This window comes from Hylobates moloch, unplaced genomic scaffold (assembly GCF_009828535.3).
Source record: "Hylobates moloch isolate HMO894 unplaced genomic scaffold, HMol_V3 SCAFFOLD_4, whole genome shotgun sequence".
Taxonomy (NCBI): domain Eukaryota; kingdom Metazoa; phylum Chordata; class Mammalia; order Primates; family Hylobatidae; genus Hylobates; species Hylobates moloch.
In genome coordinates, this window is record NW_026652279.1 from 174,695,123 (window position 1) to 174,711,657 (window position 16,535).

Here is a 16,535-nt window from a genome sequence, read left to right on the forward strand (position 1 = left end):
AGCCTTCCATTCAGGGGAGCCGGGAGAGGGGAGCACAGCCTTCCGTTCAGGGGAGCCGGGAGAAGGGAGCATGGCCTTCCGTTAGGGGAAGCCGGGAGAAGGGAGCATGGCCTTCCGTTTTCAGGGAAAGGTGGGAATTCACCCCTTGCCACTCCTGTGTACTGTTTTGGTGCCTTCCTATAAATCTATAACCATTTCAAAATTAAATCAGTTAAAAAATAAAAGGCAAGAAAGAGGAAAAGCTACACCTCCCAATAAAACCAAACTTGAATCCGAGGCAAACGACGAGGCCGCACTCTGCCTGCTCAGAGGCCCTTGTGACGGAGACCCAGGCGACGGCGGGTATCCCAGAATAGAAGAGCCGGGGAACTCGCGGACATGCAGGCGGGAGCCGCCCAGTCACCAAGCCTCATCTCCCGGGCAGCACGTGGGAAACCCCGCCTTTCTGCCGGGACACCAAGGTCCGCGGGAGCAGCGCGCTGGGGCCCTTGTGCTCTGGGGCTGCGAGGACAGTCATTAGTTCTGCAGTAGTCACAGCGTCCTTCCCTTTCCACAGCAAGTGTGGGTTCCCCAGCCAGCGCTTTCCAGGAAGCAGAGTTAATTAAGTGTGAGGCACAATTAGCACAGGTCCCTCGGGGCAGGGCCATCCCCAGGACCTCTTGGCTCCACTCCTTAATTTCCGTCCGGGCCTCACCCCGTCCCCCTCCGCAAGCCGGGCTCACGGTCAGCATCATGAATGAACCCTTTGCTGGCCATGGGAGTGTGCACAGCCCACAACCTCGGCAGATGGCAACCCTGACCCAGTGAAGCGCAGACGACGAGGGTTCCCGGAGGATGAGGGTTCCCAGAGGACACCAGGCCATCCAGTCCCGCAGCCCAAATCTGCCCTGAACCCGCGGGCACGGAGCCTCCATCCGACCCACCCAGTTGCCTCTGCTGAAGTCTCCTGGCAGTTCTCACAAGGAACCTATTTTGGGGATTTGTCCAGGATGCCAGCCTCCAGGTGTAAAAAATAACCGTTACCACCACCACTTTACAATGCACCAGGCGCCATCCAGTGGCACACACACCATTCCAGCACGCTTCACAAACCCACCCAGATGGGAAAACTGAGGCCTGCAGAGGACGTCGGCAGCAACCCGATGAGGGAGCTGGCTCCAAGCCTGGGGGCCTGTGCTGGGACTCTGCACTCAGACACACACTGTGTGTCCCAGCTGGGGACCCAGGAAGCACTCCCACGTCCCAGGGCCACTGTGCCGCAACCCTACACTCAGACACTCACCCTCCCGCTTCCCAGAACTGCTATGCCTCAACCCTTACACTCAGACACTCACCCTCCCGCTTCCCAGGGCCACTGTGCCACAACCCTACACTCAGACACTCACCCTCCCACGTCCCAGGGCCGCTGTGCCGCAACCCTACACTCAGACACTCACTGTGGTCCCAGCTGAGGACCCACCCAGGAAACCCTCCCACATCCCAAGGCCGGGCCACGGTGCCCCTTGCTTGTGGCCTTTGCAGCTGCTCTGTGTCATGGATCAGGGCTCAGGGTGACCCCACAGGAGCTGGTGCAGGCTTGGGCTCGGGTAGACTGACCCCCACTGCTCCCTCTCTTATAGGCAAGCCTGGAGCAGCTGTTGCCGGGCAGCTGGGCACCGTGCGTCCGTGAGCAGCTGTGAACACAAGGGTCTGGGACATGGGCCCCATCACTGGAACCCCCAGTCTTGCGTGGGGAGGTGGGACAAGCTCCTCCCACTGGACAGGACCGGGGTGAGCCCCAGTCGGCACACAGGCCCGGCAAGCCAGGGCGAGCCCCTGGCCACTTCCGACGACGGACACGGGAGACCAGCACGTTCTTTCAGCTAAGACCCTTCTTGGCGCCGCGTGCCAGGGAGCAGCCCGCTCAGCCGACCGTGGGGAAGCGAGGGTCCCCGAGGGCTGACCCTGGCTCGGCCCTTCCCCACCCGTGTTTTCTCTTGGCCCTCAGTGACGCGTGCCTGTCCTTTCCCTCCGTGTTTGTTTTCAGGATTGCCTCAGTTGTGCATGACAAAGGGCGGCAGCAGCCAAAGGGAAAACCCAAAATCCGTGACAGAGCCCACGCTCACTCCGAGCATAAGCGGGCGGACACGCCTAACCCAAAATCCATGACAGAGCCCGCGGCCACTCCAACCACGAGCGGGCGAACACGCACAATCTGCTCATCGTTATTCCCTGTCAAGGCCGAAGCCCGATCTACGTCTTTAGCCACAGTCGGAGCTGAGCCCGTCTCGAAGCCCCATAGTGTCCCAGGGCTCTGGTTTCCAGGGCTGTGCCGAGGGTCTCACCTGCACTTCCGAGTCGGCGTCCACGTGCTGCAGCTGGAACCAGGTGTCCCTGTTGTGGTACTTCTGCAAGTCCTCCTTCTGGATGGCCACCTTCCCTGCAACACAAGCAGAGAAGACTTCACCACGGGCACAGGCCCCAGAGCCAGGACGCCTGCGAGCAGAAGCCAGCCCATCATCACCGCAGCTTATTTCCAACAGTTTAATTCAGAATGGGGCACCGGCTGGGTGCGGGGCTCATGCCTGGAATCCCCATGCTTGGGAGGCCCGGGGGGAGGGTCGCTTGAGACCAGCCTGGGCGATATGGTGAAACCTTGTCTCTACAAAAAAATAAAAGAATGAGCCGGGCATGGTGGCACTGTGTCTCTAAAAATTGATATTAAAAAGTCAAAATAATCAGGTGCAGGGGTAAGTCTCCGCTGTCTCCCTTCCAGTAAGGCGTTCCAGACGCTTCGCTGTGAAGGCGTGAACGTCCGCTCCATCGGCAATGCGCACCTCACTTTCACTGTGGTCTGTGGCCAGTTCTCACGGCAGGAGGTGCCTCGGAGATTGCTGGGTGCACAAGAGCTCCGTTCTCACAAATAAACATCTCACACCTCACACACCACCAAGGCAACGGCATCACGCCGCAAGAGAGACATGTGTGCACCCGTGCGAGCTACAGCCTGAAACACACGTGTGCCTAGAGTTTGCTTTCCGTGTGTGTGGACACACACACGTGTGTGCATGCATGTGGGTGCTCAGGTTATTCACAGGCAGGACTGACAGCTAGAATGAGCTGCCACCTTCCCACGCGATGTGGGTTGGTCTGAATCTGTGCCTTTAAAGTGTAATGAATGAGCCGCCTTCTGGGACCCCGGAGAGCCTGAAAGTGTAGATTCCTGGCCTTCTCCAGACGGAGGAGAACAGAAGCTCTGGTGTGGGCTGGAATCTGCACCACCACAGGTCCCTGGGCACTTGTGTGGGCCCCAAAGTCTGGGGACGTCCACTCTAAACAGTTTCCTGTGCCTTAAACAGGCTTAGTACTTTGGCGTTACACTTCCAATGAAAATACATATCAGAATATATTTGTACAATATACGTTTACCTAGTATGGATTTATGTGTAAATTCGCATCTGTAATCATTATTATCTGCTTGTACGTTCACCTCATTCCAGAAAAATTCCCGCGGCGGGGCAAACGCATGCCCTTCCCATCCCCGGCAGGACAGGGCTTGTCAGGAGCTGGGCACTGAGCCATCTCCCATCCTGCGTCCCTTCATGGCACCACCACGTCAACCCTGCCAGTGGCCTCCGCACACTGTGGACCACGCCACCCACCACGGTGAGCACCCACGCAGCACGTGCACCTCTGTTGACAGACGCACGTGAACTCCTAGGGAGTCGCACACACATGTGATGTCTGAGCCCATCCAGTGAGGTGGGAAATGTTGGCAGACACCTCCCGTCTCCGTTCTGCACCCAGAGACACACACGCCCTCCTTAAGGATCCTGGTCCAGTCACTGAAGCAAGAAACTCTGGTCCCTGCAGACCCCGGTTCCACCGCAGCGTCCGCAGCCGCAGGGTCTGAGCACATTGTGCATGACCCGGGCTCCCGGGAGCGGCCTGGGCCTCCTACCCGGCCACCCTGCCTCACGCCAGGACGGCGCAGCCCAGCCCCAGTTCTCTCCTCCAAGGAAGATCCTTTTATATTTCCGTGTCTCAAAAAACTTCCGCAGACTCCCATCGGAACAACCCCGGCCTGGCGTCCAGCAGCTGCACGCTTCGGCCTGACGCTCTGTGCAGCCTCAGTAAATTCGGGAACACTCCGCCGCCAGCCTCTCACAGGTGCCATCTCAGTCGGTCCTGCAGTGACCCTGGAGGGGCAGGTCCCACCCTGCACACCCCACAGACAAGCAGGCCGGGGCTGCAGGGAGAGGGAGCTTCCGTCCCCGCCTTCCTGCCAGCGTTCCTTCCTCTGTTAGTGTCCCCACCCTGCGAGGTCCCAGGACGCGTCTTCCCTCAGGAGCTCCTCCGCCCAGTGAGCTCGTGCCAGCGAGACATCTCAGCCTGACTGGTCCGTTCCGTGACTGATCTCAGAGCCCGTGGGCCTTGGCCACCAGGCCCCTCCGTTGTCTGCGAACTCGGAGGGTCTGAGACACACCCAGCTCAGCACTAGCCCCAGACCCTGTGGGACAGTGCAGGATCGGCCACATGATGGGGCACCACGTGGCCACAGGACATGGTGGGAGGTGCAGAAGGTGGAAAGAGGCACAAAGACGCTTTCCAAGTGCCCAAAGGACAGAGGCGGAATCAGGACAGTTGGCCTCCAGTGCCGCTGACACCTGCCATGCACGTCAGCACCTTCATCTCGTGTCCTCAGGGGTGCTGGCTGCACCTCACACCGTCCACTCTGCAAAGCAAAGCAGCCCTGGGAACAGCCCTGGAAGAAGCCCCTTCCCAGCTCCGGGACTCCCAGCTCACAGCCAGGGCTGGAGCCTCTTCCCAGCAAACTACAGCTCCAGGACCCCCAGCTCACAGCCAGGGCCGGCCAGTTCCACAGCTACCCGGACGTAGACACAGCACACAGGCACTCGTGGGTTCGTACGATCAGCCTGGTGACCTCATCGGCTCAGCTCTTGCCACACAGACATACACAGACCACCTGGAGCTGCACGGGACGACGCTGAAACCACCGAGGGCAGGCAAGAGCCAAGTCAAGAACCAAGGGGGCCGGCAGAGAAAACAGGCCCCGCACATGAGGGAGAAGGAACACCAGGGAGGCTCAGAGAGAAACCCGGTGACACACCACGTGGACTCCCTCCAATGGCCTCTAATGGCGCAGACCACGAGGGTGGACGACAGCCAGGACACCTCCTCCTGGCCTGCCTCACTCGCTGAGCCCCGCCCCGCCCTCCCACCCGCAGCCCTGGGCGGGCGCCTTTGAATCCAAGGGTCCCGAGGGGGGACTCTGTCCTCTCCTCTGACAACTGCTGCGTGGCTCTTGCAAAACCTCCCCTTTCCCCCACAACACGAACCTCAGTTTTGAGTCTCACAGGAATAAAGCCACGTGAAAGCAAAAACTTCTTAAAACTGAGTTGGGCAATATATTTCAGTGAAAAGGGATAAATCTGCAGACTCCAAGACGCCTTCAGCTGGACAGAAGGGTCAGTTTTGAAGTCTGAAGTTTTAAATACTTGCAATGTCACTGTGTCTTCACATTTTTATAAGCTGAAACTGGGACGGGAGAAGTCACATATTTACGTGGATAAGAATCTTGTAACTGGCACATGATTACACGTCTTTATTTTTACAAGTACTTCATTTAATTTTTTAATAGGTAACACAGAAACAGAACAAAATCCACAACATTCAAAAGGATTTAAAATCCCTTCAAGAAGGGATCCCTGCCCCTGCCACCTCATTCCTGACGTGGGGTCACTTCTGTCACCAGCCCCCAACCTCTCCTTCTAGAAGCCAGCCACATTCAACAACGGGAACACGTGGACATTTGAAGCGTGCATGTTCGTATCTCCAGATGCTGAACTGAGAAAATGCCTGATCTAAAAGCCTCGGCGTCTATTTAAATTTCTCTGATGTGCCTAATCCACAGGGTTGTCCCCATCTACTTGAGTCACACCAAAAAGTTGACCGAACACTCTGGGCCTCCCTTTCTCACTTGGGCAAAGGCAGCTGCCTTCTCACCACGAGAGCCGGAAGGGCCACTTTCTTCTGCTGCATCTGTGCTGGCCAGGCCCGTCCAGAAAAGAGGAGCCAGGGGTCTGGAGGGCATCAGATGGGGGACCAGCTGCAGAGGGACCAGAAAAAGGGGAAACAGCCACAGGACACAACTGAGCAGGAGCTGCCCGAGACAGGGAATGCGGCTGAGATGCGTGCGCCTCCCTCTGACCCCACCTGTGTCCCAGCCAGGGCCACGAGGAAAAAACAAAGGCCATGCAGATCCCAAAGGAAGAAATAAAAGCCTTTATTCATAGAATGTACAAAAAAAAAATCTACCAGCAAAGCTAATAGAACTAACTGGTGTGTTTAGCAAGATCAGAGAACACAAAATCAGTGCAGAGATGTCGACTGCGTTTTACACACAAGCAATGACCATGAAAATTAAACAAAAACAGCACCTTTCACAAAATTACGCTTTTAGATTTGTGCTTTTGGTGGACTACCTAAGAAATTTTTAACCACTCCATTAAACACATAAAACACAAGGAAATAAACGTTTTTAAGTGTGCAAACTGTGTAGGCTGAAAACACATCACAAAACACTGATGAGAGAAATTGGAAAGACCCAAGCGTGTGGAAAGATATGCCATGTCCATGGATTTAAAGACTCAGTTTTGTTAAGATATTAATTCTCCCCAAATTAATCTATAGATTAATGTAATCCCAGTGAAAATTCCTGTGGGACTATTTTGGAAATTGAGAAGCTCATTCAAAAGTATATATGGCAAGTCAAAACATCTAGAATAGCAAAACAAGTTTAGGAACAAATTTGATGATCTTACACTACAACGTAAGACCTGCTATGAAGCTATAGTGATCAAGACTGCATGGTATTGGCATGAGGACAGGTGGATCAATATGACGCAGGGCAGGCGAGCCCCAAATTGGGGCTTAGCCTCAGAGGGTCTGTAGCTTCACTCAGGAAAGAATTCGAGAACGAGGTGGTGGTAGAAGAAAACAGTTTTATGGAGGCGGCAGTGACAGCTCTGAAACTGCTCCCGCACAGCAGGACTCCCCACAGGCGGGGTGTTGAGAGTCTCAGCCGTTCCTGCAGAGCAGGGTTCCCCATAGGCGGGGTGTTGAGAGTGGCACCTCCGGGCACTCCTGCAGTCTTATTTATCCTCACTTTAACTATATGTCAATTAAGGGACAGATTATGCAGACATTTCTAGAAAAAGGGTGGTAATTTCCGAGTCACGGGGTCGTTCCTATGGAAAGAGGTGGTAACCTCCAGGTGTTGCCATGGCAATGGTAAGCTGACACGGCACACTGGCAGGTGTGTCCGATGGAAAGCTGCTTCCACCCATCCCTGTCTCAGCTAGTCCTCAATTTGGTTCAGAGTCCGAGCCCTGCCTCCAGAGTCCAGTCCCACCTCCTACCTCAGATGGAACCGAATACAGAGGCCACAAACAGACCCACACAGTGCAGCCAACTAAGCTGTAAATGTGCCAAAGTCATCAACGGAGGACGGGTCGTCTTTCAACCAAGGGCGCTGGAACGAATGGATGTCTACGTGGAAAAAACAGAATCCCAACCCTTTTCTTCGTGGAAATCAGCTTGAAACGGATCATGGAACTAAATGTAAACGCTGAAAGCACACACTTTCCAGGAGAAAACTGCCACAACCGTGGGGTAGGCAGGACTTTCTTAGACATGACACCACACGTACAAATCATACAAGAAAAAAATGTGATAAACTGGACCATCAAAATCAAAAACTTCTGTTCTTCAAAGACAATGGTAAGAAAATGAAATACAAGCCACAAACTGGAAGAAATATTTGCAAAGCACACTTGTGATGGACTGGTATCCAGAATATACAGGGAACTTTAAAAAGTAACAAGAAAACAACCCAATTAAAAGGGCAAAAGATTTGAACAATGTACCAGAAAACAACCCAATTAAAAGGGCGAAAGATTTGAACAATGTACCAAAGAAGGAAAGGAGCCATCACTAAGCCCATGAAAAGGTCCTCAACGCCACTCTTCACGGACACGCAATAAAAGCCACAGTGAGACAGTGCACACCTATGGGAGTGCAAATAGGAATAAAAACTAGAGAATAAAAACTCACGGTCCTAAGGGCCGGGCAGGATGCGAAACACCTGCTGCTCTCACTCCCTGCTGGAGAGAAGGCAGACTGGGCGGCCACCTGGAGACACGGTTGGGTAGTTTCTAATGAAAGTAAACACACACCCAACAGCGGGCCCAGCAACCTCACTCCCACGTATTTATCTCAGAGTAAGAAACAGAAACATCGTCCACACAAAGACCTATCCGAGAATGTTTATGGTGACTTTATTCATAATTCCTGAGGATTAGACACAATCCAGCGGCTGCTGAGGTGCGTCCGTATGATGGAAACCCATGGGCTGTGGAAGGGGGCGACCTGGCTCACAGCCGCACAGCGCGGGACCAGCGGTGGCAGAGGGCACAGTCCCTCCAGGGTTTGACTCACGTGGCCTCCTGGAAAAGGCAAAACTGTGGGAACAGGCCGCAGAGCAGTGGCTGCCAGGGGCTGCGGGCCAGGGTAGGCAATCCACCCCAAAGGGGCCCAAAGGAGTGTTCTGGGCTGTGGGAACGTATCTTAGTTGTGGTGTCTACACAACTGCACACACTGGTGAAGGCTACACCTAACGGTGAACTGTACCATATGTCAATTGCAGACCACCTGATTTATACACAAAGAATGGAGGTCTCGGCAGGGCGCGGTGGCTCACGCCTGTAATCCCAGCACTTTGGGAGGCCGAGGTGGGTGGATCACGAGGTCAGGAGATCGAGACCACGGTGAAACCCCGTCTCTACTAAAAAATACAAAAAATTAGCCGGGCGTGGTGGCGGGCGCCTGTAGTTCCAGCTACTCGGGAGGCTGAGGCAGGAGAATGGCGTGAACCCGGGAGGCGGAGCTTGCAGTGAGCCGAGATCGCGCCACTGCACTCCAGCCTGGGCGACAGAGCGAGACTCCGTCTCAAAAACAAAAAGAAGAAAAAAAAAGACTGGAGGTCTCACTGCACCCCCCACCCCATTGGGAAGCCTCAGAGAGTCTCTAGGGGCTGGAGGGGCAAATGGAGGGGGACGTGGTGTTACCAGAGCCGGCGCCCAGAGGAAGGTGGAGGCCCAGCGGGAAGAGGAGGGAGGCGCCAGGGTGGGCGGTGAAGACCCCGATGCTGCTGTGACTGACAGCACCGAGCCGGGCCTCGCGCATGTCCGCGGTTCACGCATCCGAGCTGCGGGGAGTCATAGATTCCGGTCTGTGCTCCACGGGGGCAGCGCCCGGCAGCCGGGTCCGGGCAGAGGCCGCCTCCCTGCGCCTGGAATCCTGAAGGAGCCCGCGCCCCGCGCGTCCCACAGGCCACGGCCCTGCGGCTGGGAGCCCGGCTTGACTGACAGTTCCCGCCGGCAGCCGCGCTCTGTGGGCCACGACCCGGGGACAGAGGAGGCTACGGTCACGCCGCCCGGGTCCCGCGGACACCGGACACCTCTTCCTTCTGCTCGTGCGGCGGCGGGAGCCGACTGCAGCCGGTGGAGGCGCCGGGGTGGGCTGGGGAGGGCTGAGGGCGGGGCTTTATTTCCCCAAGTCTCACTTTCGACTTCAGCTGCCTTTGCCGGTTTCCATCGCCACCGCCCTCCCCCTCCAGGCTGAAGGTGCCCTCCCGTCCCCAACCCACACCCCCGACGCCATAGGGATGCGCCCCCATCCTTCTGGCACCTGCCGGTGCACCCTTCACTCCTGGACCTGAACTTGCAACTGAGCACAGCTGTGGCTGCCCCAAGGGAGACTTGCTGGCAGGTGGGGTTTCCTCAGGGCGTGGGCGGCTGCTAGAAACAAGAGAACCAGGAGGACCACGCGGCCAGGAAGCCAGTGGCCACCGCGTACTTCCACCCAGAAACGCGTTCCCCAGAACCTGGTGTTTCATGCCGGGTAACAGCATAATTACCATCATAAAGATAAATCATTACCGGAGATCCAGACTGCCACCCATTTTCTTTTCTTCTTTTTTTTTTTTTTTTTTTGAGACGATGTCTCACTCTGTCACCCAGGCTGGAGTGCAGTGGCACGATCTCGGCTCACTGCAAGCTCCGCCTCCCGGGTTCACGCCATTCTCCTGCCTCAGCCTCCCGAGTAGCTGGGACTACAGGCACCCGCCACCACGTCCAGCTAAATTTTTTGTATTTTTAGTAGAGACGGGGTTTCACCATGTTGGCCAGGATGGTCTCGATCTCCTGACCTCGTGATCCGCCCGCCTCAGCCTCCCAAAGTGCTGGGATTACAGGCGTGAGGCACTGCACCCGGCCAGCCATTTTCATGGCTGCAAAAGCCACAGTGAAACATCTAAGTCCAGTCACCATAATCGTAAAGCCACCAAGAACCACTAGCAGACGACGTCAACAGAATGATCAATAAACATCTTACTTGGTTATTTTCAGAGCATATAACTCCAGAACTAACTTGATCAGCTTCTTTTATTAAAATGTGCCAAAAATTTTTTAAATTTCTTTTTCCTTAGGGTTGTCGCTCAAAAAATGTCTCATACACCTTCGAGAATGAATCAAATTCCTGTGGATTCTCGCGTATAAACTGAGCCGGTGATGAGGCCTGACACACGGTCACACTTCAATTCGCGCGTGGCGCCCAGCACAGGCTGAGCCCCGCCAGATACACCATTAGCCTCCGCTGAATAATCTGGATTCCACACCTCCCTTTCTTCCGGGAACACCCTTGGAGCAAGGCCCCCGGCAGGGGCTGAGAACACAGGAGCGAGACACAGGCCTGCCCTGCAGGACCATGGGCTCCGGGAAGCTCTGCAGTGGACACAGCACAACAGGCAAAAGAACCACAACCGACGAGTGGGGCAGGGGAGGCAGGTCATGGAGGGCAGCCCACCCATGCCGCAGGGTCGGAGGCCATCTCCTGCAGCAGGCCCCAGTCCTGGAGGCGGGCATGGCAGGACGTGGGGATGGAGGAGGTGTGGCCTCAGGAGGGGGTGCAGAGCGGCTGAGCCCGGAGGGAGAACTGCCAGCCACTAGCCCTGGAGCCGATGCCCTGGTCAGAGGGAGAGAGGAAGAGGGAACCCTTCCACAGCACCCGGCTTGAACGCGACATGAAGCTATGGGCCTGAACCTGAGGGCCTCCCAGGCAGACACTGAGCAGGGGGGTGCAGGGGTCACACTGGACCCTCAAGACCACCTCACCAACAAGGCTCCACGAGGCCCAGCACAGCAAGACCCTGAAGGGGGGCCAGGTGCCCACCGCACTCAGGAGCACAAACACCTTCTGCGATCGCATTTCAGGGCCAGGGTGTCCGCTGCGGAAGCACCCAGCACAGCGTTCCCACTCAAAATGAAGTCAAATGTCAATTATCTGAGATCCATGTGACCCATTCCATGTATTTTCTAAACAAACTCTGGAGACTTCCATGAAAAGCACAGCAGTTTCTAAGAATAATCACTTGGGTACAGTGAACAACAGTCCCACAAATGTCCAGGTCCCGACCCCTGCAATGGTGAGGGGGCACTGGCCGTATCAATGCCAGGTGAGGCTCTGCCCAGCCCCGAGGGCCTCTGGGTTCACAGCTGCCACCAGCCAAGCCCATCTCAACGCCAGGCAGAGAGCAAGACCAGTCAGGATGGGCGTCTCTCTCCTTGTTTCTGTCAGGGTACTTGCCGTGGAGGCCCGGGACATGGCAGAGTGCAGACAGGAGCCTACGCATTACCTGCTAGCCTGTTTCTCTCATGCCCCCTTCTCTCTCTCTCAACGTCGTGCTGACACACACTAGCTGCCGGCCGCCCAGTGGGGACAGGCTGGGTTTTAGGACACTCAAGCTCTGGAGGTGGACCTTTGGCCGTGCCTCTCACTTCTGTGTGCCAAGCACTGGGAATGGATCAGATCACAGATCCTGGTCCACGGCTCACAAACAGAGGAACAGGGACGATGAAGAAAGCCCACAGCTGAGGGACACAGGTGAGCGCTGGGGAAAGGGGGGCAGCCGGCGTGGGGTGGAGCGGCCGTGACGCGGTGTGAGGAGCCAGTGTGAGCAGTGACGTCAGACGGACGCAGCCCCCTGCCCCCGCACAGCACCCTTGTGGCCTCGCTGGCCTCCTGCACCCCCGGGCCCTCAGGCTGCCTGGGGCCAAGCTGGGGGTCCCCCTGGGGGACTCCTCCTCCTGCCCTGTCCCACTCAGCATCCCGGCGGCCATGGAGACGAGGAGCCTGCACCACCTGGGGTCTGGGTTCAGGCTGTGGCAGCCAGTACACACTGGCTCTCCAGCCGCCCGTCCTGGGCGTGAGCTCAGGTGCCGCAGGACCCCTCCTCCCTTCCTGGCTCTCCCAGCATCACGATGGGAATTAGCCTGATACCTCAGCCTCCCACACCTGCTACGTGAGGTCTGCTCCTGACGGGGTCCTCTGGCTGCATTTAGGAACAAGGAGCTCCCCAAGTAACCTGAAGTCCACTCTGCCAAGAGGCCCCACAACTCACAGGATGCCGCCTTCCTATGATCCCAGGCAGTACTGCCCATGAGCTTTCTCCAGGAGCAGCCCCACCCCTGCTGCAAACACACCATCTCCTGGAAGTAACAGTATTGCCCCGAAAACCAGGGGGAAACTGAAGCCACATGCCCCCACCCCCACCCGCCCTTTCTGTGCCCACACTGTGGGGACTAAAGTTGCAACAGGGACAGCCAGGATGTGGTGAGGAGGGAGGGCCCCACATCCATGCAAAGGTCCCCCCGCAGATGCCCCGGGGAGAAGCCCTGGGAAGTTGTCTGAAGGGGGTCGGGGATGCTGCGCTCTTGCCTTGAGGGGCCACGGAAGCCTCGACTGGCAGCACTCACTGACCTGAGCCTGGTGTGATGCTCCAGCAGGGACCACAGATGCCAGGCCAGATCCCAAGAGCGGATCAGGAGGAACACCCAGGGCTGCTGTGACCCCGAGGCCTGCTATGACCCCAAGGGCTGCAGCGACTGCTCAGCACCATCCAGCCAGGCTCTGGACTGAAATGCTAATACTCCCCTGGTACAGAACAGGCGGAAAAGGGGAAGTAAACGCTCATTCATCACCCACCTATGATGGAATCCCTCCGGAAAACGTCTCTATCGAAAATGTAGAAGGACAGGTGACGAAAGCTCCGAGGAATTTCACAGTAAAAGTCTTCTCCGTAAAAGGGGCTAGAGAGACAAAGAAAAGCGCCAGTTAGAACACAGGCCACACTCGCGCCTCACCCCCGGGGCACACACGTGTGGTCTTAGTTTTAAACGTGCCTTGAGAACGCCCTGCACTGTGTGGCATGCATGAGACATGAACCTGCAGCTCCCTGTGGGGTGAAGGGCCTCGTAGCTGCTGCCCGGCCTCCACCTCGAGCCTTTGCGCTGCACAGGTGAACTTCTGTAGCTGGGCCGCCGGGCAGTCCAGGAAGCTCAGAGACCTCCACAGAGACCATGGCCACTGCCAGAATGACTTCCATGGTACGTGCTCAGGTCTAGGTGCAGCCTCAGGGCCATCGTAATGTTTTGAAGGTACCCGGTTTGGGGCAGGCGGTGGCTCCCTTTATGCATTAAACATAAAACACAGCACTCCAGTGCCTTGCACCGCTCCTTTTATCCAGAGATCCAGTACAAAGTCCTGACTGCCCAGCCACCCTCGCTCCTGGGGGGGAGGCCCCCGCTGCTGACTGTACTTAGAGTCCTCGCTCCTGGGGGAGAGGCCCCCGCTGCTGACTGTGCTTAGAGTGCACGGCTCAGGCCGCCCACGCGTGAGTCACCCGGAGATGCAGCCACCCTACAGATGGAGACTTGAAATAACCGCGACCCCAATAAAGAAGCAGAAGCCAGTGGGCTTTGCCATTCAGCAAACCTCCCTGTTGTCCTGGGCTGGCACAGGTGGGGTTAGGTTCCTCCCCACGCCGGACCCATTGGCAATTACTGCAGTGCATGCACAGCTACCACCAACTCAGAACTTAAAATAAGCCCACTTTCACGCACATTTTTGCTAAGGTCCAAAATAGGAAAGATGTAAGTTATTCAAGGAGGAACCATTCTGATAGAAAGCAAAGGAAGGTCAACGGTGCTGGGCCAGGGGGGCGTCCACACAGTCACCAACGGCACAGGCCCCACCCCAGCCACACACAGAAATGAGCTCAGACCCCGCACCCATGTGTAAGGGCGTAAGGGTTAGAGCTACCAGCCTCTGAGAAGAAAATGAGAATGAACCTGCACCCTAGAGTCAGGTAAAGATGTCTTAGATTTGTCACCAAAAGCACAAGTGCCAGAAGAAAAATAAATGGAAAATCAAACTTCATCAAAATTAAAAACATTAAAAACTTTTTTGCATTAAAAGCATTATTTAAAAAGTGAAAAGGGCCAGCGCGGTGGCTCATGCCTGTCCCAGCACTTTTGGAGGCTGAGACTGGCGAATCACCTAAGATCAGGGGTTCGAGACCAGCCTGGCCAACATGGCAAATCCCCATCTCTACTAAAAACACAAAAATTAGCTGGGCGTGGTGGTGGGTGCCTGTAGTCCCAGCTACTTGGGAGGCTGAGGCAGGAGAATCGCTTGAACCTGGGAGGCAGAGGTTGCAGCGAGCCAAGATTGCACCACTACACTCCAGCCTGGGTGACAAGAGCGAAACTCAGTCTCAAAAAAATAATAAAAACTTAAAAAAAAAGTGAAAAGACAGACTAGAAAAAATATTAGTAAGTCAGTTATCTGATAAAGGACTTGTATCCAGAATATATAAAGAACTCTTATAACTCAATAAATGATGACAAATAATTCAGTTTAAAAAGGGGCAAAAGATTTGAACACACATATCACCAAAGAAGACAAATGGCCAACAATGTATTAAAAATGCTCCATGTCATTAGCCCTTGAGAAAATGCAAATTAAACCAGGAGATACGGCACAGGCATAGGCCCAAACCTGGGGCGGTGACCGTTGCTGCCCGGAGCCCAGGTGGGAGGGGCCCAGAGTCCAGGTGGGAGGGGTCCGGAGTCCAGGCCCCACCCCTTCCCTCTGCAGCGGCCTTAATGACAGGCATTTCATTTGGATTTCACTGATTTCATTATTTTTATAACTGGGTCAGAGACTAGGTAACGTTTACTCAGAAAACCATTTTTTGTCATAAAACAATCTTCCAAGGGAAGCCTAAAATACCTACATTGTTTTAAGCATTTTAGAAACACAGCAGTATCCATTTACACACAAAAGAAACATCACTTTATCTTTCAATGAAGGCAGAATGCTCAGGGACTTCCGCCAATTTCCATTGTAGCAGCGTCCTGGTTAATGAAGGCCCATTAGAAAGTCACCTTTCCTTTAAACACATTCTCTCCTTGGTCGTTGACGCAGGCGAGCCATCCTCTGATCTCCTGCGTCTGCGTGGGCACCGACAAGATCTGATGTCAGGGACCCCCAGGGGTGTGTGTGCCCATAGGCGTGTGTGTGGGTGTGTGCCCATGGGTGTGTGTGCCCACAGGCATATGTGTGTCCATGGGTGTGTGTGCCCACAGGCATATGTGTGTGTGTGTGTGCATGCATGTGCCCGTACGTGTGTGCCCACAGGCACGTGTTTGTGTGTGCATGTGTGTACCCGTATATGTGTCGCCACAGGCACGTGTGCGTGTTCGTGCGCATGTGTGCCCGTGGGTGCATATGCCCACAGGCAAGTGTGCATGGGTGTGTGCATGTGTGTGCTCACGGGTGTGTGTGCCCACAGGCACATGTGCATGGGTGTGTGCATGCATGTGACCATACGTGTGTGCCCACAGGCATGTGTGCATGTTCGTGCATGCATGCATGTGCCCTGGAGCACTTGGGTGCACATGTACACAAAGGCACCACAGATGCGCCCCTCACAATGCGCTGCTTTCATAACAAGGCGCAGGGGTCGTGACCCCGCCTCCACCCCGTGTAAAGTCACAGCTGCAGGATCTCGGCGCAGGACGCACACTCCCCAGGCAGCGCCCCGCGGCCTCCTGGAGAAGCTTGGTGCTCTGCAGACAGCGCCCCCACTGGCAGGCAGGAAAAACCACCATCAACCTCGAAGCCAAAAGGGACACCAGATGCGCATTTTAATATTCACGCAAGGCCTCAGGTGACGAGCTACTCACAGGACAAGCGTTAACAATTAACAGTAATCCAGCCATCCCATTACTGGGTATATACCCAAAGGACTATATAAATCATGCTGCTATAAAGACACATGCACACGTATGTTTATTGCGGCACTATTCACAATAGCAAAGAGTTGGAACCAACCCAAATGTCCAACAATGATAGACTGGATTAAGAAAATGTGGCACATATACACCATGGAATACTATGCAGCCATAAAAAATGATGAGTTCGTGTCCTTTGTAGGGACGTGGATGAAACTGGAAAACATCATTCTCAGTAAACTATCGCAAGGACAAAAAACCAAACACCGCATGTTCTCACTCATAGGTGGGAATTGAACAATGAGAACTCATGGACACAGGAAGGGGAACATCACACTC

The 16,535-nt window shown here is 55.3% G+C and overlaps 1 protein-coding gene across 3 annotated transcripts in view; it reads right to left on the reverse strand.

Annotated features, from left to right (window-relative positions):
* The window catches only part of RASA3 (RAS p21 protein activator 3), a 133,748-nt gene that overhangs the window by 45,926 nt on the left and 71,287 nt on the right, over positions 1-16,535 (reverse strand). For all 3 annotated transcript variants that reach the window (XM_032151428.2, XM_032151430.2, XM_032151429.2), the window contains 2 exons: positions 13,105-13,208; positions 2,325-2,419 (listed from right to left, as the gene is read on the reverse strand). In XM_032151428.2, coding sequence (XP_032007319.1) covers positions 2,325-2,419; positions 13,105-13,208 — 199 coding nt within the window. The remainder of the gene's footprint in view (positions 1-2,324; positions 2,420-13,104; positions 13,209-16,535) is intronic.